General features: G+C 25.3%; 2 protein-coding genes across 9 annotated transcripts in view; one reads left to right on the top strand and one right to left on the bottom strand.

The window, feature by feature from the left end:
• Positions 1 to 23553, bottom strand: part of LOC123267544 (RAC serine/threonine-protein kinase-like) — a 74089-nt gene that overhangs the window by 18126 nt on the left and 32410 nt on the right. The window contains exon 2 of one of the 2 annotated variants that reach the window (XM_044732223.1): positions 928 to 961. The exons of the other annotated variant lie outside the window; for it this stretch is intronic. Within the exon in view, the coding sequence (XP_044588158.1) occupies positions 928 to 961 (34 nt within the window). The remainder of the gene's footprint in view (positions 1 to 927; positions 962 to 23553) is intronic. 2 annotated transcript variants of the gene reach the window in all.
• Positions 845 to 22727, top strand: LOC123267542 (junctophilin-1). 7 transcript variants are annotated; one of them, XM_044732214.1, is made up of 12 exons: positions 846 to 1078; positions 4935 to 5323; positions 8214 to 8425; positions 11543 to 11838; positions 11895 to 12062; positions 13081 to 14106; positions 14509 to 14586; positions 14750 to 15021; positions 15098 to 15214; positions 15655 to 15901; positions 22271 to 22480; positions 22615 to 22727. In XM_044732214.1, the coding sequence occupies exons 2-12, from the start codon at positions 5025 to 5027 to the stop codon at positions 22699 to 22701; spliced, it is 3012 nt and encodes a 1003-aa protein (XP_044588149.1). In that variant the 5' UTR covers positions 846 to 1078; positions 4935 to 5024; the 3' UTR covers positions 22702 to 22727. The 7 variants fall into 7 exon arrangements, with proteins under 7 accessions (XP_044588153.1, XP_044588154.1, XP_044588149.1 ...); XM_044732216.1 differs by lacking the exon at positions 846 to 1078 and adding an exon at positions 1601 to 1621; XM_044732215.1 differs by lacking the exon at positions 846 to 1078 and adding an exon at positions 2993 to 3478.

Here is a 23553-nt window from a genome sequence, read left to right as displayed (position 1 = left end):
TTTATTATCTAAATAATTTTATGTTAAATTTGATGACGGAAATTGTTAATAATTTTATTATTATTATTAAAATAATTTTAAATTCTATAAAAATTATTTTATCGGTAGTCAGCAAAAAAATTTATTATCACAAGATAAACTAACAAACTATTTAATGATTGAATACTAAAAAAAAATTTTTAATTTAAAATCTTTATCTTTAAATTAATTAAAAAAAAATTAATTTTTTCACTAAAAAATAGAACAGAAAAATTTATCTTCATGTTTCTCAGCTTAAAAAATTTTTAACCTTACTTTGTATTACTAAAATGAATTAATCTTGAATTAAATTAATAAAGTTAATTTTTTATCTAAAAAATAAAAAAAAATCACTGCAAAACTTATAAACCTAAAAAATAAAAGAATTCAAATTTTTTTTTAGAATTTTTCTTAAAAATTCCAACAGATGGCGCTAGTAAATGACGTCACAGCACAATGTATACATGAAAAAGGCGTTTCAAGTGTTAAAAGCGCGGTTTTTTTTTTGAAAAATGTTATAAATTATTATTTTTCTTAAAAAATTGTTAAAAAAAAATCAATTTTTAATACTTTTAATCAAAAATAATAGAATTTTTACCAAAAAAAAATTGTAAAATACTTTTAAAAAAAGCGTAAAACAGATCTCGTGACCTCGGGGTACTAAACTACCTTAATATACATAAATAAATATATGATGCAATAATATAAGCAACCGGTATAGCGTATGCCGTACAAATAAAATGAAAATGTTAAAAGCAAAAGAGCGCATGTGTTGTCTCTCTCGAGCAGTAGGGAAACTCTTTAGGTAACGACGGTACTGAGGGCTGCGCCGGCGACTTCAGTAGTCAGTAGTCGCAATCATGCCACCACCTTGACAATTCCGGATACTTTGCTTCAACTTGTACTTACTTTTATTCTCGCGGATCTTTCCTAGTCCAAGTATCTAGAAAAAACATAATAAAAAACACTTGATTATTTTTAATGAAACAAAGTTTAGTATTCTTAAAAAGGAAATTATTTTTTTGTACCCCTAATCAAGAGGATTAATTACGAGTAAATGGTATTAATTTCATTAATAATTTTTAATAATTTAAAATAGAAGAAAAAAATTTTTTTTCCATTTTTTTCATCTTTTCTTCAGTGAGCTTTTATTTAAGTTTGTTCGGGCAGTGGCCGCGCTCAGAAATTAGTGACCGAATTTCTGGATCGAGCTTTATATTACTTGAACCAGAATCGGAACCAGAACTAGAGAACGGGTGAATAAAATAAAAATAAGAAGATAAATATATGAAGAATTTATTTTTTTTTTTTAATTAATTTTTGTATACATTTGTTTTTATTATTAAAATTTTTTAAGTAAAAAAAATAATGTGAAAAATACATATAAAGATTAAGTGGTACAAGTATTTAGTGATCCGGATGGAAGGCAATAGATATAATATTTTATTTTTTATGCTGAGTTAGTGGTTAATATGTGACTATTTTTGGAATTTTATTTCAGTGAAGTGATGTGACTAGTGGGTGTATTATTAATATTGTTATTTTAATTAATTATTATTTATTAATACTTAGCTGTGTTTTTGAAGTGCTTTTGAGGCCGTAGGTAAACAAGGGGTTGCTTTTTGTGGGGGTGGTAAGGTTGCTTGTATTTTTTGGAAATTCTCACTGGATATTTCACTTAAATTTTTTTATTTAAAAATTAACTAATTAATTAAAGAAAAATTTTATTGTCTTTGATCGGATATAATTTTTTTTATTCTAGACTTTTTTATTAATTTAAAAATTTTTAAGACCGGCGAAGAAATTTAAAATATTATTTATTATTTATTAATATTAAATATTATTTATAAATTTCTTTTTGTAAAAAAATTTTTAATTAATTTATTTTAGAGACAAAAAAATGAAAAATTAATTTTAAAAAATATTTTTGTAATTTAAATAAATATAAAATAATTTTCCGAACTAAGAATCTATTAAACTTTCGGAAAAAAAACGTATAAATTACAAATGAAGCTCGCTATGATTAAATTAATCAATTAATTAACTAATTAGATGGAAAAGAGGGTCATATATTGAAGTGTCGCAAAAAAGGAGATCATTAAATCGATAGGACGTTATGAATATTGATTGACGTGGCCGCCGCGTGGTTGCCTATATATATATAACTCATTATTCACGATAGTAAATTAAAAAATCAAATATTATTTTTATTAAAAATTATTTTTAATATCAATAATAAAGAAAAAATTTTTATTTTTCTAACTTTTAAATATTTAATTTTCATTTTAATAATTTTGTTTGTATCTAATTATAAGCCGGTTTAATTTTTTATTTATTTATTAAATTAATTAAAAATAATAAATAAAATTTTTTTAAATAATAATTAATTTTTTTTTTTAATTCAAAATAATTTTTTTTGTCAATTAAAATCCAACAAATTTTTATTTAATTTTTTCTTTGATATCAAAAAATTTTAAAATAATTATTTTAATCCTCAAAATTATAACTACAATATTTTATTTAAAATTTCTTATTAAATTAATATTAAAAATTTTTAAATAATTATTTTAATCTTTAAAATTATAACTACAATATTTTATTTAAAATTTCTTCTTAAATTAATATCAAAAAATTTAATTAAAAATTCTAAAATAATTATTTTAATCTTTAAAATTATAATTGCAATATTTTATTTAAAATTTCTTCTTTGATTAATATTAAAAATTTTAAAACAATTATTTTAATTTAAAATTATAAATGCAATATTTTATTTAAAATTTCTTATTAAATTAATATCAAAAAATTCTAAAATAATTATTTTAATCTAAAATTACAACTGCAATATTTTATTTAAAATTTCTTCTTAAATTAATATTAAAAATTCTAAAATAATTATTTAAATTTTTAAAATGATTAAAAAAATAAAAATAAAAATTGTATTAGGATAATATAGTTAATATTACAATAAAGCAGTAGCCGGGAACAATTACTAGTGGCTACCCCATGCCCCATGTATTCAATGATAGAGTATAAAATGTATAAAAATAGAAACCCTAGGCCAGCTACTAGACTCACTTGACCGACTAGAGACGCTTCATATAACAATTAATTAGCATTTCTTTTAGAATAAACATTTGCGGTACAAGATATTCCTCTTTCTCTTTGTTCTCTCTTTCTCGGACTAAGATCTCGGGCTACGACTAAGATCCAAGATCCAAGATCGGAGAAGATTATTTATCCGCGGGGCGAAGAATAGTAAGATAGAAAATATAAGAATATAAGAATATAAGAATATAAGAAAAATATAAAAGTTATAAATGTAAATGTGGGGGATAAATTCCAAGCAGATCACGGATGCTTATAGAACCCATTGCGTAACATTAGACGGTGGTAAAGTAGCACCTCCACAGACCCTGCTTGCTTGCGAGCTTACGCCTAGTAAGCTCCGGTTCGCTCTAAGGTATATAAGCTTAACATATATACATCGACATATATTTATATTACTACACTAGCGCCACACATGTTGGCAATATATAAATTTAAATACGATCAATGCGCACGCGTTTTCAAACACCAATAACTTTTTTTTCTTTCTTTTTTTTTGGAGTCAAGATTATTTTTACTAATTTTTTTTACTAATTTTGGGAGAAAAAAAATTTATTTTAGCTCTTAAAATTTTTTAATTATTAAAAAATAATTTTAAATTAATAATTTAATTTTTTGTTTAAAAAAAATTTTTTAATTTAATCCCAATAAAAAAAAAGTAATAAAATTTTATCTTTAATTTTAGCTCTTAAAATTTTTTAATTAGTAAAAAATAATTTTAAATTAATAAATTAATTTTTTGTTTAAAAAAAAATTTTTTTCAATTTTTTTAATTTTGTCCCACTGAAAAAAAAGTAATAAAAATTTTATCTTTAATTTTAGCTCTTAAAATTTTTTAATTAAATTTTTTATTAGTAAAAAATAGGTTTTAAATTAATAATTTAATTTTTTGTTAAAAAAAATTTTTTTTTCAATTTTTTTAAATTTTATCCCAGTGAAAAAAATGTAATAAAATTTTATCTTTAATTTTAGCTCTTAAAATTTTTTAATTCAATTTTTTATTTATTAAAAAATAATTTTAAATTAATAATTTAATTTTTTGTTTAAAAAAATTTTTTTTTTAATTCTTATAATTTTGTCCCAATAAAAAAAAAAGTAATAAAATTTTAATAAAAATTTTATCTTTTATTTTAGCTCTTAAAATTTTTTATTTATTAAAGAATAATTATTTAATTTTTTGTAAAAAAAAATTTTTTTTTTAATTTTTTTAATTTTGTCCCAGTGAAAAAAAAGTAATAAAAATTTTTTTGTAATTTCAGCTAAAAAAATTACAAATATTTAATTATTTTTTTATAAATAAAATTTTATTGCATTTAAATTTTATAAAAATTTAATTAATTAAAAATTTTTAAATTTTTAATTTTAAAAATTGAATAAAAAATTTAGCAATTTTTTTTTTTAAAACAAAAAAAAGTATATAATTGAAATAATATACTGGTTATTCTCACGACCTCACCCTCTTTCTTTTTCCTCTGATTCTTCTCTTACGAGGGCGAAGGCCGGTTATTTTTGATCACGACTGAGTTACGGTTTAGAAGAGACCAAGAGAGTAAACTAACCAACATTTATAAGCCCGAGAAAGAAAGAAGAGAGAAGAGAGAAGAAGCTAAGGAAGGCTCTGGCCGATTTATACCAGCCACGTCCACGGATTGGAATGGCTTGACAGTTTAAGAATTGCCAAACTTATTGATAATTTATAAACACATTTTCTATTTAATAATAATTATTATTTTAAATGGCGGGAGTGTTTAAATTAATTTTTATTTTGATAAATACTTATAAATAAATCCAGTGGACAAAAATCTTTTTAGGAATCGGAGGAACCGCGAGTTCTCACCGAGAAGCTTGAGAGGATGACGGACGGAGACACGGGAGTGAGTCACGCCGGGGACTGGTGACGAATGAACGCGATGCAGCAACAGCAGAGCCAGGGAGCTCCTGCCCCGAACGGGGTCGCCGGTGGCGCCCAACTCCCACCCAATCCGGCCCAGGTCAGTCCGGCCTCGGGGACCACCAACAACGCCCGGCTCCAAGTCAACGGCGGCAGGTTCGACTTTGATGACGGTGGGACCTACTGCGGGGGCTGGGAGGATGGTAAGGCCCACGGGCATGGAGTCTGCACCGGGCCCAAGGGCCAGGGCGCCTACTCCGGGAGCTGGCACTACGGGTTCGAAGTTTCTGGGGTCTACACCTGGCCCAGGTGAGATTTTTTAATATTTTTTTATCCTTTGCATTTTTATTTTTTAGAAATTTTGTTGAAAAATTTTTTTGTCCAACAAAAAAATAGTTTTGATGAAGAAATTTATTTTTTTTTTTTTTTTTAATTTTAAAAAGATAGAAATTGATTAAAATTATTGAATTTGATTACGCCAAATATAAAGATAATTTTTTAATTATTGATCAATTGCTTTTTATGCATCGTATTCAAATTTTTTAGATATTTTGCAGGTAAAAATTTGTTTTTTGAGTAAAATTAAATATTTATCGACTTCTAGGTCATTTTAGTTAAAAAATTAATTCATTTTAAGTTTTAAGTGTTGGAAAATTTTTTCTGTCCAATAAAAAAATTATTCTTTTTATTAAAAATAGTTTTGATGAAGAAATTTATTTTTTAATTGAATAAAATTATCAAATTTGATTACGCCAAATTTGAAGATAATTTTTAATAATTGTTAAATTATAATCAATTTTTTTTTATGCATCGTATTCAAATTTTTTAGATATTTTGTAGGTGAAAAAATTTGTTTTTTGAATAAAATTAAATATTTATCGACTTATAGGCCATTTTAGTTAAAAAAATAATTTTGCTAAAGAAATTTATAATTTTTTATATAAAAAAGGAAAAAAAATTAAAAATTAAATAAAATTATTAGACTTTAAAATTTTATAATGCAAAATTTAAAGATAGTTATTGATGAATTTTTTTTTATCCATCGTATTCAAATTTTTTAAATATTTTGTAGGTGAAAAAATTAAAAAATTTGTTTTTTGGGTTAAATTAAATATTTATCGACTTGTAGGTCTTTTTAATAAAAAAAAAAATTTCCTTTTAAAGAAAATAATTTTACTAAAGAATTGTTTATTCATAAAAATTTGTAAGATTCAAAAAAAGTAACTATTTAATTTGAGATTAATTTTTTTTGGAAACATTTTTAATTTTATTATTAGTTTGAATTTTTATTTTTATTTAGTAATTAAAATTTTTTTTTGTCTATTATAATAATTTTTCCAGTAAATTATTCAAATTTTTTTAGATATTTTGTCAGTGTAAGTTTAAGTAAAATTAAATATTTATCTTCTAGATCTTTTTAATTAAAAAAATAATTTTTTTTAATGAAAATAATTTTTTTAAAAAAGTTTATAGTAATTTTTTATACAAAAAATAGCTGAAAAAAATTGAATAAAATTACAAGATTTTAAAAAACTAACCATTTAATTTACCTTTAGGCTGTTGAAAAAATTAAAAAAACTTTTTATATAAATTAACAAACAAATTTTTCTTTCAAAAAATTGGAAATATTTATTAAAAAGTATAAAAACTTGCTTTTGAATTAAAAAATTGATATATTTTCATTTTCAAATAAATTTTTGTTTAAATTTAAAAAATCTACAGTTGCAAATTCAAAAAACTATTATTTTATTTCAAAATATCATTTTAATACTTTAATTTTCTTTATTTTAAAAGAAGTTTACAAAAATTTGTTTTTTTATTTGAAATAATTCTTTAAAAAATTAAAATAATCTATACAATTTAAAAAATTACTAGTTTTTGTTAAAAGTTATTTATTTTTAATTAATAATACTGACTTTAACATGATAAAAAATTAATTTTTTTATTTAAATCTAAATTAAATTGCTAATTTATTAAAATTCCATTTTGTAACTCTTAAAATTTTAAAATAATTAAAATAAAAAAGGATTTTTTAAGATGTTAATTTTTAAATTTATCATCTTGATAAAATTTCCTGATTTTAATTATTTCTAATTAATTATTTTTGTAAAAATGATTAATTTTATTATTAGTTTGAATTTATTGTTTTTATTTAATAATTAAAAATTTATTTAACTAAAAACAAAAAATAATATTGTGGGGCTGACTTAATCTCAGGCCTGACTACTAACAAACCCGCAAAAGCAAGCTGTCATAAAATAAAAAGTGTAGTTTTAAAAGACTGACGGGATTTAATTCAGCATTGAAGATTCTACCGTAGGGAAATAGGAGAGTTGTGCCGAGGAATTAGGTCGAGGGTTCAAGTACGACATCAAGTCTAGGTCACAGTGACCTCGACCTAAAACCTCCTCCATTCGTTCTCTATTTTTTATTTTTATTATTATTATATATACAATAACAATAACGACTAAAAATCAAACAAAAATATTAGTGGGCCGAGGTCGATTTTCCCCATTTATTTTTTCATTTTCCCCTCAGTTATTTCGCGTTACTGATGCCATAAGGGCGTATCCCGAAAAAAATACCCTTAAAAAGGCATAAGGGCGTATAAAAATTTTTTTTCCGGGAATCGACGTAGTTATGTCTGAAACGGGCAGAAATGCAAAAAAAAATTTTGGTACGCCCTTATGGCACCCAAGGTACCTACCGGGAACCATAAGGGCGTACCAAAAAATTTTTTTTTCGGAAAACAACGTATTTTTACTTGAAACACGTAGAAATGACAAAAAAAATTTTTTTTCAAATTTGAAATTTTTTTTTGGTACGCCCTTATGGCACCCGAGGTACCCACTGGGAGCCATAAGGGCGTACCAAAAAATTTCAAATTAAAAAAAAATTTTTTTTCATCATTTCTACGCGTTTCAAGTAAAAATACGTTATTTCCCGAAAAAAAATTTTTTAGCACGCCCTTATGGCCTCCGGTAGGTACCCTGGGTGCCATAAGGGCGTACCAAATTTTTTTTTGCATTTCTGCCTGTTTTAGGCATAACTACGTCGATTCCCGAAAAAAATTTTTTGGTACGCCCTTATGGCATTTGTAACGCAATTTATTTATTCGGTTAATGACTAGTGACTAATGACGGATGACAATTTGTCAAAAGAGTTAGCTTGATATTTTATTTTATTTTATTTATTTCAGTGGCTCGGCTTACGAGGGCCAGTGGCAGAACGGAAAGCGGCATGGTCTGGGCATGGAGACTCGGGGCAGGTGGATTTACCGCGGAGAATGGACTCAGGGCTTCAAGGGCCGGTATGGGGTCAGACAATCCACCACTTCCACTGCGAGGTACGAGGGAACTTGGGCCAGTGGGCTTCAAGACGGATATGGCTCAGAAACTTATGCAGATTCTGGTAATTTTAATTTTTTATTATATCTTTTGTATAAAAAATTAAAAATTTTCAATCAATATTTCTCAAAAATTTTATTAATAATTTTATAAATTATTTTTATTGAAAAATATTTATTTAAAAAATTTTATTATTAATTTTATAAATTATTCTTATTGAAAAATATTTATTTAAAAAATTTTATTACTAAATTTATAAATTATTTTTATTAAAAAATATTTATTATTAATTTTATAAATTATTTTTATGAAAAAATATTAAGATAAAAAATCTTATTACTAATTTTCTAAATTATTTTTATTGAAAAAAATTATTTAAAAAATCTTGACATAATTATTAGTAAAATAATGACCAGAAATTCAATAAAAAAATTCTCGCATGTTGTTTAGGAATTCATAAAATTTTTTGCGGTCTAAAAATAAGTTTGTAATCACCCAAGTTAGTCTAGAAGACTATTAAATAAAATAAAATGAAATATAGTGTATCGGTTGGATGTTATAGCTGAAACCACTTAAAAACAGTAGCATCAGTGTAGCAGATAAGTTTTATTGCATTTCATTCTGCTCTATTGCCTCTTGAGAGCTTTATTTATATGCATACAAATCTCAAAACTAATCAACTTAAACAAAACCAAAATTAAAGCTACTCCCCCATGGAAATTTATTTTTTAGCTGGAAAAAATAAGTATTAAATTATAAAATAAATTTATTATTTGACCCTTTTAAGAATATTAAAGCAATAATAAATTTCCAAGTGTTTTTTTAAATTTAAACAAAAATTTATTTCAAAATTAAAATATCGATTTTTTAATTTAAAAGCAAGTTTTTATATTTTTAATAAATATTTATAATTTTTTAAAAGAAAAATAAAATAGTTACTTTTTTTAAAATCTTAAAATTTTATCCAATTTTAATTTTTTTAAACTATTTTTTTGTATAAAAAATTACTATAAATTTTTTTATAAAAATTATTTTCATTAATTATTTTTTTTTAATTAATTTAATTAATAAATTAATTAAGAAAAATTATTTTTTTAATTAAAAAGACCTAAATATTTAATTTCACTCAAAAAATAAATTTTTTCACTTAAAAAATATCTAAAAAATTTTAATTCAATGTATAAAAAAGAAATTAATCAATAATTATCTTTAAATTTGGCATAATAAAATTTTGGCAAGATTGTGGTACAAATTTTCGTAATTTTACGCGGGATCTTCGTCATAAATTATAATAAACCACCGAAAGTTCAACGGTCATGATAAAACGTTATTTATTAATAAAAAAAATTTTTATGTAAATAAAAATAATAAAGATTACGCAAGAATGTGTCAGAAGCAAGTTGAGAAAAAATTGTAAGAGTTGAATTAAGTGATGAAAAAAGCAAAAGAAGAAAAGGTTGAGAAAAAACAATGGTTACAGTCCTGGCTTTTTGGTACGTGGCAAAAACGGCTCGGGTGCCTGAAATAGCAAGCCACGTATCACCATCCGACATAGTGTGTACTGTAGTAATGGTAATAGTTATTTTATTTAACTTGTGTTGTACAATCTATATGTATAGATCGAGTACCTCGTGTTTTGTGAATAAGTATTGGGTGTTGGCGTGAATTAGTCGTGCTAGTGTGTATTTCGGTACGCAGCTTCTTTCCACTCTACTAGGATCTTAACCATCACACGAGGCTATCGCCCGGGAACTTTGTTATTATTATTATATTTTCAAAAATTATTATTTATAAAAAAAATAAACTAGTTTTTTTTTATTTTTCGATAGTTTTATTTTAATTCAAAATTTGAATTTAAAGTTCAAAAATTAAATTGTAAAATCTATCCCTAGTTTTCAAAAGTTTAAAAAATTATTTTTGGCTAAAATATTAAAAATACAAAAAAATAATAGACTTTTTGATACACTAATAGAAGGATTTGTTTATATTTAATAAGCTTTATTAATTGTTAATAAATGATTATTTAACATAGGATTTAATTAATATTTATTAACAGTTAATGAATATTTATTTAAAATAAAAAGCAAAAAAGGTAAAAGCCCTAATTATTGACAAGGGTCCAAATATTGACACCTTTAATTATTTTTTAATATATTTAATTATGGGCCCTGGGCCCATAACCTGTTGTAAAATAATTTCAACTGCCTCTAGCTCCTTAAATAATCATTCTATCGAAATTTACAAGACCTTTTTTGTAGATTATTAAATTCTCTACAAATTTTGTTCCAAACTTTTTTTTTTAAATCAAAATTTCAAAAGTTAAATATTTTATTAATTTCGAAATAAGGTAAAAGCCCCAATTATTGACAAATTATTTTTAAATATATTTAATTACCTGTAATAAGAATAACTATCATCTACATTTTTATTAAATTCTAATTAATTAAAAAATTTAAAAAAATTACTGCCCGTTAATATTAAATATTTATTATTAAAAAATAAAGTTAACACCAGTTAAAACCTTACGAGCGTCTATTTTCTTAACAACTTTGGTTAGAAAAGCAATTTTTTTAAATGCCGAGTTTAAATTAATTTCTTCATCTAATTATATGATCATTTTTTTTTTTAATTAACAATATATGAAAAATTTATAAAATTGAATAATTGAAATTAATTGTATGCTTTATAATATTTAAATAATGAGTGTCAATAACTAGTTGATAATTTTTAAGTTGAATCTCATATTGACAGCCAGTCGACAACGCTATCACGCCTTTTTTTTACTTTAATCTAAAAAATTAACTGTAAGAGTTTGAACTCTTCTGATTAAATAAATTATTTTTAAATTAATTTTTATATTTCTAAAAGTAATTAATCATTTATGGAAATTATTATTAATAAACTTTAATAGTATTGATTACTTAATAATAAGTTTGGATTCTCTAGGCATGCTTAGTATAGGTGTCAATAATTGGGGCTAAGGTATGTCAATAATTAGATCAATCAGTTTTTTAACCTATCAATAATTGGTGTATCCGGATACTCTATTTAATTATTTAAAATTAACTAGTAAATATCAGTGATTATCATTTAAAAAAAAAAAAAAGAAATTAATTAGTAATATCATTCAAATAAATTAAATTATTAATTGTTAATAAATCTTTCTATCCAAATTTTCCAGGAACTTATCAAGGACAATGGCTGCGTGGGATGCGTCACGGGTACGGAGTAAGAACAAGTGCTCCCTTTGGCCTTGCGAGTCATTACAAACCTCCCAAGCAAATCCGCGCCTCCTTGACATCTCTAAGAAGCACCGACGGCGCACCAGCAGTCCCTCCGACTCCAGAACCGACAGATCGACGGGACCGCCGCGTGGATGACAGTCGCGGTGGCTTTGTACTTAAAGCACGCAGCGATGATCCTCCCGCGAGACGGAAAAGCTTGACGGAAAAATCACTAAAGAAAGGAATCCTTTCGGTATTTATTTACTTTAAATTATTTTTTGGCTAAAATTTATTGAGATTTTTTTTTAGGGGTTGAAAATTCGGAAACAACGCAGCACAGGGGACCTGGAAAAACGGGGAACTGTCGGGAGTATAAGGAGCAATGCCAGTTCTGCGTCATGGATGTCAACTGAGAGTTCACAGAGTCAAGCTTCTGCGTCGGTCCATACTGATAGTAATGCGTCGTTTGTTATTGAGGTAATTATTATTTATAGTTCAAGTTATAGAAAAATTATCTATATTATTAGATATTTAATTAAGAAATGACCTTGTATTTTGTAAACTATTGACATTTTTTAAGACCTTTCATTTGAGTACCCACATCAATTTTACATATATTTTATATATTTATATATTTCACAAATACCATATATATAAAATATATAAAAAATGTCATGTAGGTACTCAAATGAAAGGTCTCGATGAGTGTAACAACAAAATGAGTTTATATCTTAAAAAATGTTAATAATTAAGAAATTACCTTGTATCTTGTGAACTATTGACATTTTTTAAGATATAAGCTCATCCCGATGTTAGTCTCATTAAGACCTTTCATTTGAGTACCCACATCAATTTTTCGTATATTTCATATATTTATATATATCATATATATAAATATTAAAAATATTTCAAAAATGCATGTGGGTACTCAAATGAAAGCTCTTGATGAGTGTAATGTCAGGATGAGCTTATATTTTTAAAAGCATCACTAGTTAAGAAAGTACAGTGCAATTTAATAAATATTTTGTGAAATATTGACATTTTTAAAGAAATAAGCTCATCCCGACATTATACTCATCAAGACCTTTCATTTGAGTACCTACATCATTTTTTCATATATTTTATATATTTATATATATTACATATATGTATATATGAAAAATATACGAAAAATGCATGTGGGTACTCAAATGAAAGCTCTTGATGAATGTAACATCAGGATGAGCTTATATCTTTGAAATATATATTATATATATATATATATATATGAAAAATATATCAAAAATGCATGTGGGTACTTAAATGAAAGGTCTTGATGAGTGTAACATCGGGATGAGCTTATTATATCTTTAAAAATGTCAATATTTAAGAAAGTACAGTGCAATTCAACCAAAGTCATTATTTAATAAAGCAAAATTTTATGTATTTATAAAATAAATTGCTAGTTTTTTTATTAATTAAATAATTTAAAAAAAAAAAAAAACTAAATTTTCAGGACGAACAAATGGACGCATCAGTAACAGAAACATACTTAGGAGAGTGGAAAAACGACAAACGAACAGGCTTCGGAATATCCGAGCGCAGCGACGGACTCCGTTACGAAGGCGAGTGGTTCAACAACCGGAAATACGGGTACGGCGTGACGACCTTCCGAGACGGTTCCAAAGAAGAGGGCAAGTACAAGAACAACGTCTTGATAACCTCCCAAAAAAAGAAACACCTGTTCCTGATCCGTTCGGCAAAGTTCCGGGAACGAATAGACGCCGCAGTGAGTGCAGCGCAACGTTCCAGCAAGATGGCGCTCCAGAAAGCAGACATAGCAATTTCCCGCACAGCGACATCTCGCGGAAAAGCCGAACTGGCGGACATTGCCGCTGACCACGCGAGACAGGACTCGGAACTGGCCCAGCAGACGGCGAAGCAGTTCGCGCCTGATTTCAGACAGCCTGGGCTCGAGCGTTTAAGGAACCGGGAGATTCCCAAGTACGTTCCGCCTCCGCAAGACGCTCAGCCGGCCAAAAGCATCCTCTCGTCTGCGAAAACTGCAGCTGAGTCTACGCCTGCGAAATCAAGTGAAGTTCCAAGCCCACCCGCGCTCTCTGCTGGAGGAACCGCTCCGAACAATGCCCAGAACTTCAACCAGTCCATCCGACGACCCAGCATGAAGGCGATGACCAATCAGATTCCTATCTTGGGGAACGCCAATCAAAATCATCCGCAGAACAGTGGACTTGCGGGACAATATGGCGCAGGCTCGGGTCTAGGTCCTGGTCCTGTTCCCGGTCCTGGGCCTGGGCCTGGGCCTACTGGTGCTCAGAGTTATAATTACGGTGGTGGTAGTGGTGGTGGTGGTGTCAGTGATGGTGGACAATTTATGGTTAATTCAAACGCATATGCACCAGGTGTTAGTCAGTTTGGTTTAGGACCAATGCCCAACACGCAACAAGTTTTAGAAATCAGTGGTGGCGCTCCTGCTTCTGGATATCTACCTCAACATGGATATCAATTTCCAAATCAACAGGTTACTATTTTTTTTTTTTTAATAAACAATATAATAAATTATGAAATTATTTGAAGATAACTTAAAACACTTATTTATAATTTTTAGTCAATAATCTGTTATATTATTTATTCTTTCTAAAATTTATGTATTTTTTAATTAATTAAAAATATTATTTGCTAAAAATATAATTAAAATACGAATTTATTAAAAAAAGAATTTTTTAAGTTTGAATTTTCGCGGGGTTGTGACGTAGTTCTCTTTCCGGCGCGCAACGCCATCTTACATCAAAATTAGAAAGTATATTTATATTTTTTTTTTTAATTCTAATTTTTAGTGATAAATTAATGCAAGGTTTGATGATATTTTATTTGGAAACTATTTTTAATTGTAAATACAGGGAGAGAATGTCTTTTTGTGTAGATTTATCAGCAAACCCAGAGTTTATACGACCCGACGAGTATGGCCCCTAGCAATTTATTACCACAACAAATTTATGGTGTAAGCTATTATATCTGATGAATTTTTTGGTTATACCCTGGTTGGTTTTAGACTATTAATAAACCCAACGTCCTCCAAAAAATTTATAAATTACTTCCCACTAATAATTTTGAATTTTTCAAAAATTATGTTACAAGATTTTAATTGACCTTGACGTTTACAGGGGATGAATAATTATCCTAATGGTAATTATAATTCAATGGCTTTCCAACAAATGCAACAACAACTTCAGCAACAACAGCAATTGCAATTGCAACAACAACAACAACAACAACAAATGCAACAGCAACAAATCCAGCAACAAGTTCAACAGCAAAACCAACAGTACGAAGCTAATGATGGAATGAGACAGTCTACTTTGAGAAGAAATAGCAGAATTTTGAGTCAGCAAGATCGACCTACTACGGTCGTCAATGCGCAGTCTTTGAATGATCGGTAAGAATACTAATTTATTAAATGTTTTTGATTCAAGTTTAAGTGATTAACACATTTGTGACTAATTATTTTTTAGATTGGATCATTACAAAAGGCCACCGAGTCGAGATAGTTCTGTCGATCGTTATCGTACGAATCGTTTACTTGGATCACGTCAACCTTCTGTTGATAAACAATCACAAGATGGTGATAGGTTAGAATTATTTTATCAAAATTATTATTAATTAATAACTATTATAAATAATTTATCTTAATTTAAATAGAGAAATTGTTAATTTTATTTCATTATTTTTAAGTTTAAAGGTTTAAAAGTCGAAAAATTAAAAAATATTTAACTAATTTACTCATTAAAATAATTTTTAAATAAAGAATTATTTTAAAAAATTCAAATTTTCGCGGGTTAGTGACGTAGTATGATATGTGGCGCCATCCTACAGAGAATTTAAGAACTAAAAAATTTAAATTTTATTTAAAATGAAAAAGAAACTATTTTATAATATAATTTTTAATATTAGTGTTGAAAAATTAATACAAGTGCTTGATTTTATTTTTTAAAAAATTCTAAAAATATTTTTTTGTAATTTAAACTCACAAAAATTGTAAAAAGTAAAATTGAGTATTTTTTTTCCAAAGAACTGGAAGAAGCGGAAGTTTAATAAGATCGGGAACACCATTGAACGGATCAGCTATCGGAAGCGGAGCAGCCACGCCGACTTACACGCCTCCTACAACCAGCCAGTTCGAGGGCGCCCTGCGACGTCGCGGAACCGGCCAGGAAATAATTCCCAGCGCCGTCCAACCGAAGCGAACTGAAAGCTTGTACGTAGCACCTGCCCGCGGTTCCATCGGCGGCGGAGGCGGCGGCGGCGGTAAAATAAAAGTGAGTAATTTTTAAAAATAATTTTTATTAAAAACTAAACTCTTGTTTAATAATATAGCTAATAATTTTTAACTTCCTTTGTTTTAATTTAATTTAATTTAATTACTGTGTGTTATGTTGTCATGTGTATTTTGTGCATGCTAACCCAGGACACGGGAGGAACGGTCCCTGCCTTCAACGCAACACCCAAGGCCCCCGCTACTCTATGAGTATTTTTAAATTAGCAATAAATATTTTTCAATACTGGGAAAAATTAATATTTAAATTAGAATTTTTTTTTTGCTTGAATTGGCTTGTATTAAGATTCACTCGTCACTTGTGACCAATAAGGCTAAAAAAAAAATTCTAATTTATATACACAATCGGTCAATGAAAAAAATAACTTGAAAATTAATATTTAAAATTTGTTTTTAAGGTTCCGGATTCATTTTTCGAGCTTGTATTTTTAAAAACATTTACACGATTATTGCCGACTACTTTTTTAAATTATTATAATGCAAACAAACGCCCTCCAAATTTTTTCTGCTGAAATAAAAAATATATAATATATATTTTATATATTTTAAAATGTATACTATTATTATTAAATAAATATTATATATAAGAGATATATTTAATTAAGTATATATGAAAAATTGTTGCCCGGTTTTTAAATTATTACCAAAAAATATTTAAAAAATTGTGTCAATTTTTATTAAAATTTTAACACAGTTTAAAAAATACAAATAAATAGAAATCGTGATTGGTGTGGAGGCGGGGACCGTTTTCGATAAAATTAATTAAAAAAAAAAATTTTTTCTCCCATAAATAGTAAAAATAATTTTTTTTTTTTCAATTTAAATCCATATACATACGTATTTAAATATACATTAAAAATTCCATGTCTAAATGATAATTACTCAGTCTAACTTAATAGGTAACTGAATAGTAATTACGGATAGGTCTCGGATAGTTTAACTGGTAGAGCATTTGGCGCATAACCAAAAGATCCAGGTTCGAGTCCTGGTCTGGGCTGTCCGAATTATTTTTTCAGTCACTGAAAAAAAGTTACACTGAGTAAAAAATTACATCTTTCTTTAATAATAATTGTCTAAACAAATTTTAATTGTTATCGTCACCTAAATTTTCTCTGATGGTATTGAGACTTCATACCGATAAAATATTATGGTGAACAATTAATAATGAAAAATTAGTCATTCTCCAACAATTTGTATCGGGTAGCTGGCTTATAATATTAACTATCTTTGATTTATTAAATATATATATATATATATATATTTAGTTATTATTTATTACTCTCTTCCACACCTTCACGAAGCCTTTTGTCAGAGAAATTATTTTTCTAACGCATGCTATTGAAAATTTATAATAGTTAAATAAAATAACAATTTTAAATCCACACACTTTATATACACAACAATTTTAATGTTTGTATTCGATATTTAATATATATGAATTTATTCTCATAAAATTCTTGACAATTCGATCCAATAACATAAATATATATTTACATATTCATATTTAATAATAAAATCGTGTGATTACTGTTGATTCGATGTTAAAGGAACGAATTATAAATTATTCTATATATGTATTTTAAAAATGTCCAGAAACTGAAGCGCCTTTATGAAGAAAGAAACGAAAATAATTCAATTATTTAATTACTTATCATTTATTAATCAATACTCTAATAGAAGGATTTTTTTAATTAAAAAATAACTTTTTTATAGCAGACATTAAAAAATTTTTTATATTTTTTTTTATTAATTAAATTAGAGCTAAAAAAAAATTTTTAAAAATTGCATTCATTGTTTTTAAAATTTTCTAAATGTAGAATTAAAAAAAAATTTTTTTGTTACAAATTTTTCAATAAGAAAAATTTTTAAAATTGTCAAATGTCTGCTAATTTTATTTTCATCTCAATTTACACAATATATTCTCAACAGATGGCATTTTTTTAAATATAATTAAACAAAAAGTTATTTTTTATAAATTTTCATAAATTAATTTATTAAAACTCTAAAATCCTTCTATATCAGTGTAAAAAAATACAATTGATATAAATTTCAATATTTATGTCTGAATCCTAATTACCTGTGATACATTAATATAATTTTTCACCGCTTTTTATTCATAGAAAATTTTTAAATGATTTGCAGAAAAAATGATAAATTTTGTTATTAATTTTACGGCCTAATATTTTTTAATTAAAAAAATAATTTAATAATTTAAATAAATTTTCTATGAATACAAACAACTTTTTTTTATAATTTATTCAAATAATTTAAAGGCTGACTTATGTTGTAATTTTATTATTTAAAAGGCTGATTAATTAATTATTAACCGATAAATATTATTTGAAACTTTGCCTTGAAAAATAAGAAACTATAGCTTGTCTAAAAAAAAATGAACTCGTCTGGTGAATAAAAAAAAGTGCCAAGAAAGAAACTAATAAATATTTCCATAACTACAAATAATAATAATGATAATATTGATAAAACTATTAATGGAAATCCAGAAAAAGAATCTATATTTATACAAAGGACACTAAATATATGTATAATACACGCGTTGTGTAACATTATATTAATTAATTAATTAATTAATGGAATAACAAACATAATTAACTCCGAGCTTTTAAAATAAACATAATATTTAATTGCTGAAATTACTTTAATTAAATGTTAAGGCTAAAGGTGTAACAAATGTCCATTAATCTTCAGCGTATAATTTCGCACAAACATATATTAAGTTTATAAAATACTTGAATTTATTTTTTATGCACATGTAATTAAATTTTAAATATAAATTATTGGAAGAAAATATATATAAACATATATACACGTTGATTGATAAAAATATTTGTTTGTTTGAGATTAAATTAGGATCAAAATTATTAGAAATTATTGTATCAATGCTGTAATTAACATTATATTATAAAAATCTGTAAATATGCATGCTGTTTTTTTTTTTTTTAACCTATTAATTTAGTTGTAAGAAAATTTTTTATTTCTTTTAACAATTTTTTTATGTTCAAAGTACTTTTAGACTGACTATTTCTGGTAGAGAGAATAATTTTTATCCATGCACCGCCTAGCGGAATTTTTTAAAACTAAAAATTATAATTTTAGATTTTTTTCAAATTTTAGTAAGACAAATTCTTTTTAATTTTTATTAAAAATTATTTTTACTAGCGAGAAGAATTTTTTTATAAGCCATCTAGCGGAATTTTTCAAAACTAAAAATCAAAAAAATTATAATTTTTAAGTTTTACAAAATATTTTTTAAATTTTTGTTAAATTCTTTTTAATTTTTACAAAAAATTATTTTTACTGGCGAGAAGAATTTTTTAGAAAGCCATCTAGCGGAATTTTTTAAAACTAAAAATCAAAAAAATTAAAATTTTAAAGTTCTATTAAATATTTTTCAAATTTTAGTAATACAAGTTGAATTCTTTTTAATTTTTACAAAAAATTATTTTTAATAGTGAGAAGAATCTTTTTTCGAAAGCCATCTAGCGGAATTTTTCAAAACTAAGACTTCAAGATTGTTTTAAAAGCTTTTTTTGATACTTTTCTTCTCATATAATCTTAAAGATTATCAATACAAAGATTTATTTGCCCCAGGGGGCGCCACTCTCCATTCTAACGCGCATGCGCAGCAAAAATAAAATAAAAATTTCTAGTTTTTAGAAAAATAGAAATATTAAAAAAATTCTAACAAATATATAAAGTACTTAATGATTCATCTTAAAACGATGCGCTTACATAAATAAAGTATATAAACAAAAAGTCAAAGCATTGAAAGATTGTTTCGATATAATTTAAATCGAAGCTTCGTAAAAGTCGAGCGAGTGTTATTTTAGTGTTTCTATTTTAGAAATAAACCTTAGACATTTTGCTTTTTAAAATTAATTATTTACACAAATATAAATTAATAATTAATCATCAGACTATTCGGAATTTACGATATAATTTTGTTAAAGATATTTATGAGTCTAGAATGTCGAGTAGAAGACAACATTCTTAAAGTTTAAGATAAATAATGGCCGTCGAGAGCGATTAACGAAAAAACAAAATAAATAAATAATAGTCAGTTAGGCTTTCGGCTATTTCGATGTCCAATAAGTGGGGACATCTTCGGGGAGTTGTCTCCTAAGTATCTAGAGTTATTTTTGTCCTATGAGGTACATCTGATCATCAGTCTGTGCTCTAGCTTCATAACTTGAGCTTCTATTTAATTATTTTTTTTGTTTATTGATTCAAAAAGTTTTTATTTTAGAGAAGAAATAAATTTGATAACTATGGCTTGAAGTTTCCGGAAATTAGTGATTTTTTTTTGGGGAGTAAATTTTTTATAATGTTTCGGACAAGGTGAAAAGTTTCGGAGTATAAATAGTGTAAATTAGGGAAGACGAGGTTAGAGTTAAAAATTAAAAAAAGGGAACAAGGTTAAGATGTTTTGGTCAGAGCCAGATGAAGAAGAAGAAGCTTTGTTGTGTAGTCCGGCTCTGATGGCTCGCAGAGCTTCAGAGTCTTGGATTGTTGCGCCTCCTGTTGAGGTATTATGTTTTTTTTTTTTTTATTGTTAATTAAATTTTTTTTTAATTAAATTTTTTACCGATAAAACAGAATGTTAGGTCGGATAATATTATTTTTTATCGGTATTGTAGAATTTTGTCGGTAATGTAGATGAATAAAAAAATTTTTTGTTGTAGAATTGTTCAAAATTAGATCTTTTATCAATTTTATTCTAAAAAGTTCATTCTAAAATAAAAAAATGCTAACTTAAAGCTATTTTTTAGGTATATAATCTTCTGAAGAAATACGCATATCTGATTTTTAAAAATTGTCTATATTTTAGAAAATATTATTGACCCTAAAATTTTGAATCAGACTAAACTTGTTTGAAATAAAATTATCTACAATTTTGATCCAAAGAATTTTTGACTAAAATCAAAAATTTAAAAGTTACAGCAATTTTTTTTATGCAAAACACACTTTTTATACACTAATAGAAGGATTTATTAATTATTAATAATTTAATTTAATTGAAGAAAATTATTTAATTTATTAAATATTTTTGAACATTTAATAAATATTCAATTGGGAGGAAAGTACATTCATTAATAGTTAATAAGTATTTATCAATAGTTTTTTTTTCAAATGTAATTTTTTAATAATTTTTCCAATGAAAAAAAATTTTTTTCAATATTTTAGCCAAAAATAATTTTTTAAACTTTTAAAAACTAGGCATAGATTTTATAACTAATTTTTGAGTTTTAAATTCAAATTTTGAAGAAAAAATGAGAGATAAGAAAATTTATGACCTTTTATATAGGAAATTAAATTCTCTATAAAAAAAGATTTTTATCATTTTTTTGTATCAATATTTTAGCCAAAAATAATTTTTTAAACTTTTGAAAACTACGGATATCTATGATTTAATTTTTGAGCTTTAAATTTAGATTTTGAAGGGAAAATTAGAGATAGGGAAATTATTTTACCTTATTTGAAGACAATTGTTAAATTTTAATAAATATTTTTCAACATTCAATAAATATTTATTTGAGAGAAAAGTACATTTATTAATAGTTAATAAGTATTCATTAATCGTTAACAAATATTTATTAACAGTTAATAAATATTTTGTTGAGTGAATTTGTTTCGCTTGCAATTTTATATGATATCTAGATTGCTTATAAACAAAAATCATCTTTATAAATTATTTGCATTAATTATATTACATTATAATAACGTTTAATGTAAAATATCAAATTATATCACAGTTCATAGTTATGTTTTATATTTTTAAATATTAAAAAGGTTAATTTATTTAGCGAATTTAATTATTATCATATATTCCAGCTAGAGTTATAAAAAGTGGCCCAGATTTTTTTTTTATTTTAATATTTCTAAGTCTATTTATTCTACACTGATAGAAGAATTTATTACTTATTAATAATTTTATTTATTTGAGGATTTTTAAATAATTATTAAAATTTTTAATTATTTTTAATAATTTAAATTTTTTAATTATATTAATTAGATTTATAGAATTTGATAAAAGGAATTATTAACTATTAATAATTTAATTCATTTGAAGATTTTTAAATAATAATTAAAATTTTTTAAAAATATTATATATTTTATCAATAAAATTTATTCTAAAGAACTTGTGATTAAAACATTTTTTTCTAAAATCAAAATTTCCAAAAAATAAATACTTTATTACCGACAGCTGATAACAAGACACTTACCGACAGAATACTAAACTAACAATATCCCGAATGATTAACGCTAATTACCTTAGAAAAACAAAATAACAAGTAGAACTTTTGTATGTTTTTTTTTTGTAAAACCTCATCAGGCCATACCGGTACCAGCGATGCCACTCCAAAGGAAGAAATCGCTGCCGGACGTGTACCAACCGATCCAATTGACAGCGACAAGTCCGCTGTCCAGAGAGGAGGTCAGCGTGCTGAGCAGTATGAGGAGAGAGGAGATACGAAGACAAATTGACGAAAGTGAAAGACTCAGGGCCAATCCCCTTCTGTATCTAGTCAGTCCCCAGGTCAAAGTGAGTCGCTCTGCTTTTCCTTATTTTATTTGTTTTTACCCGCCAATTATCTTAACTCCGCCGGTAATCGGTAATTAATCTTCAGTCGGTAAAATATTCTTCTTTTTTAATAAAATATTTTTTCTTTGTTTCAGGACTGGTTCTCGCGGCAGCAACTAGTGATGCTTGTACTTTTTATCAACATATCATTGGCCCTGATGTTCTTCAAATTGTTGACGTAGCAAATGCTTGTTGATAAATATTTAATGTAAATGTATTTTGTAACAATAATTGCGCTTGATTGAAATTCAAGCGGTAATTAATGTCTGGTAAATTTTATCTAGTCTTCTGAAGAAAGACTGCTTTACCGAGATAAGTTTTCAGTTAAATTTTTTTGTTAAATTACCGACGGTCGGTAACTTTTTAACAAGGGGCAAAACGAGAATAATTTGGGCGATTTTTAAAACTACTTACGATTTTTATGCTACGAAAATAATTAGTTAATTTAAAAAAGAGTATCATAAATTTTTTAAAGTTAACAAATTAATTTATTTATTTAATAAATAAATAGGAAATAGGAGACTCAATATTTCCAATTAATAATTTTTAATATCTGTATAAAATATGTATAAATACAAATATAATATATATTATACATTCGAGGGAAGAAATATTTATATGTCGCTATCATATGAATAATATTTAATAATAATAATAATAATTATTATATACGTAAATCTGTAAATTTGTTGTCACTGCAGTGAAATTTAATTGGAAGTTTATTGATTAATATTAATAATCAAAAATTTTATAGGCAGCGCCTATTGTTATTTATTTAAAAATAATTTTATTTATTATTTGTTTTTTTTTTGTTTGTTTTTAAAAATTCTTTGGCTTTTCGAAAATATTCAAAAAATTTATTTGTAAATAAAATTAAAAAAATTTTTGAAATATTTAAAACTTTTCTAGCTTTTTAAAAGTTATCGTAAAATATTAAATATTGAATATTTAAATAAATAAATTGTATGTTATTTGAATAAATATTAAAAATATATACGAAGTGTAGTGTGCCTTCTTCGCCTTCTTCAAGTTTC

The sequence above is a fragment of the Cotesia glomerata genome, linkage group LG6 (assembly GCF_020080835.1).
Source record: "Cotesia glomerata isolate CgM1 linkage group LG6, MPM_Cglom_v2.3, whole genome shotgun sequence".
NCBI classification, from domain to species: domain Eukaryota; kingdom Metazoa; phylum Arthropoda; class Insecta; order Hymenoptera; family Braconidae; genus Cotesia; species Cotesia glomerata.
The sequence above is the reverse complement of the archived record's forward strand: the minus strand, read 5'-3'. Positions and strand labels throughout refer to the sequence as shown.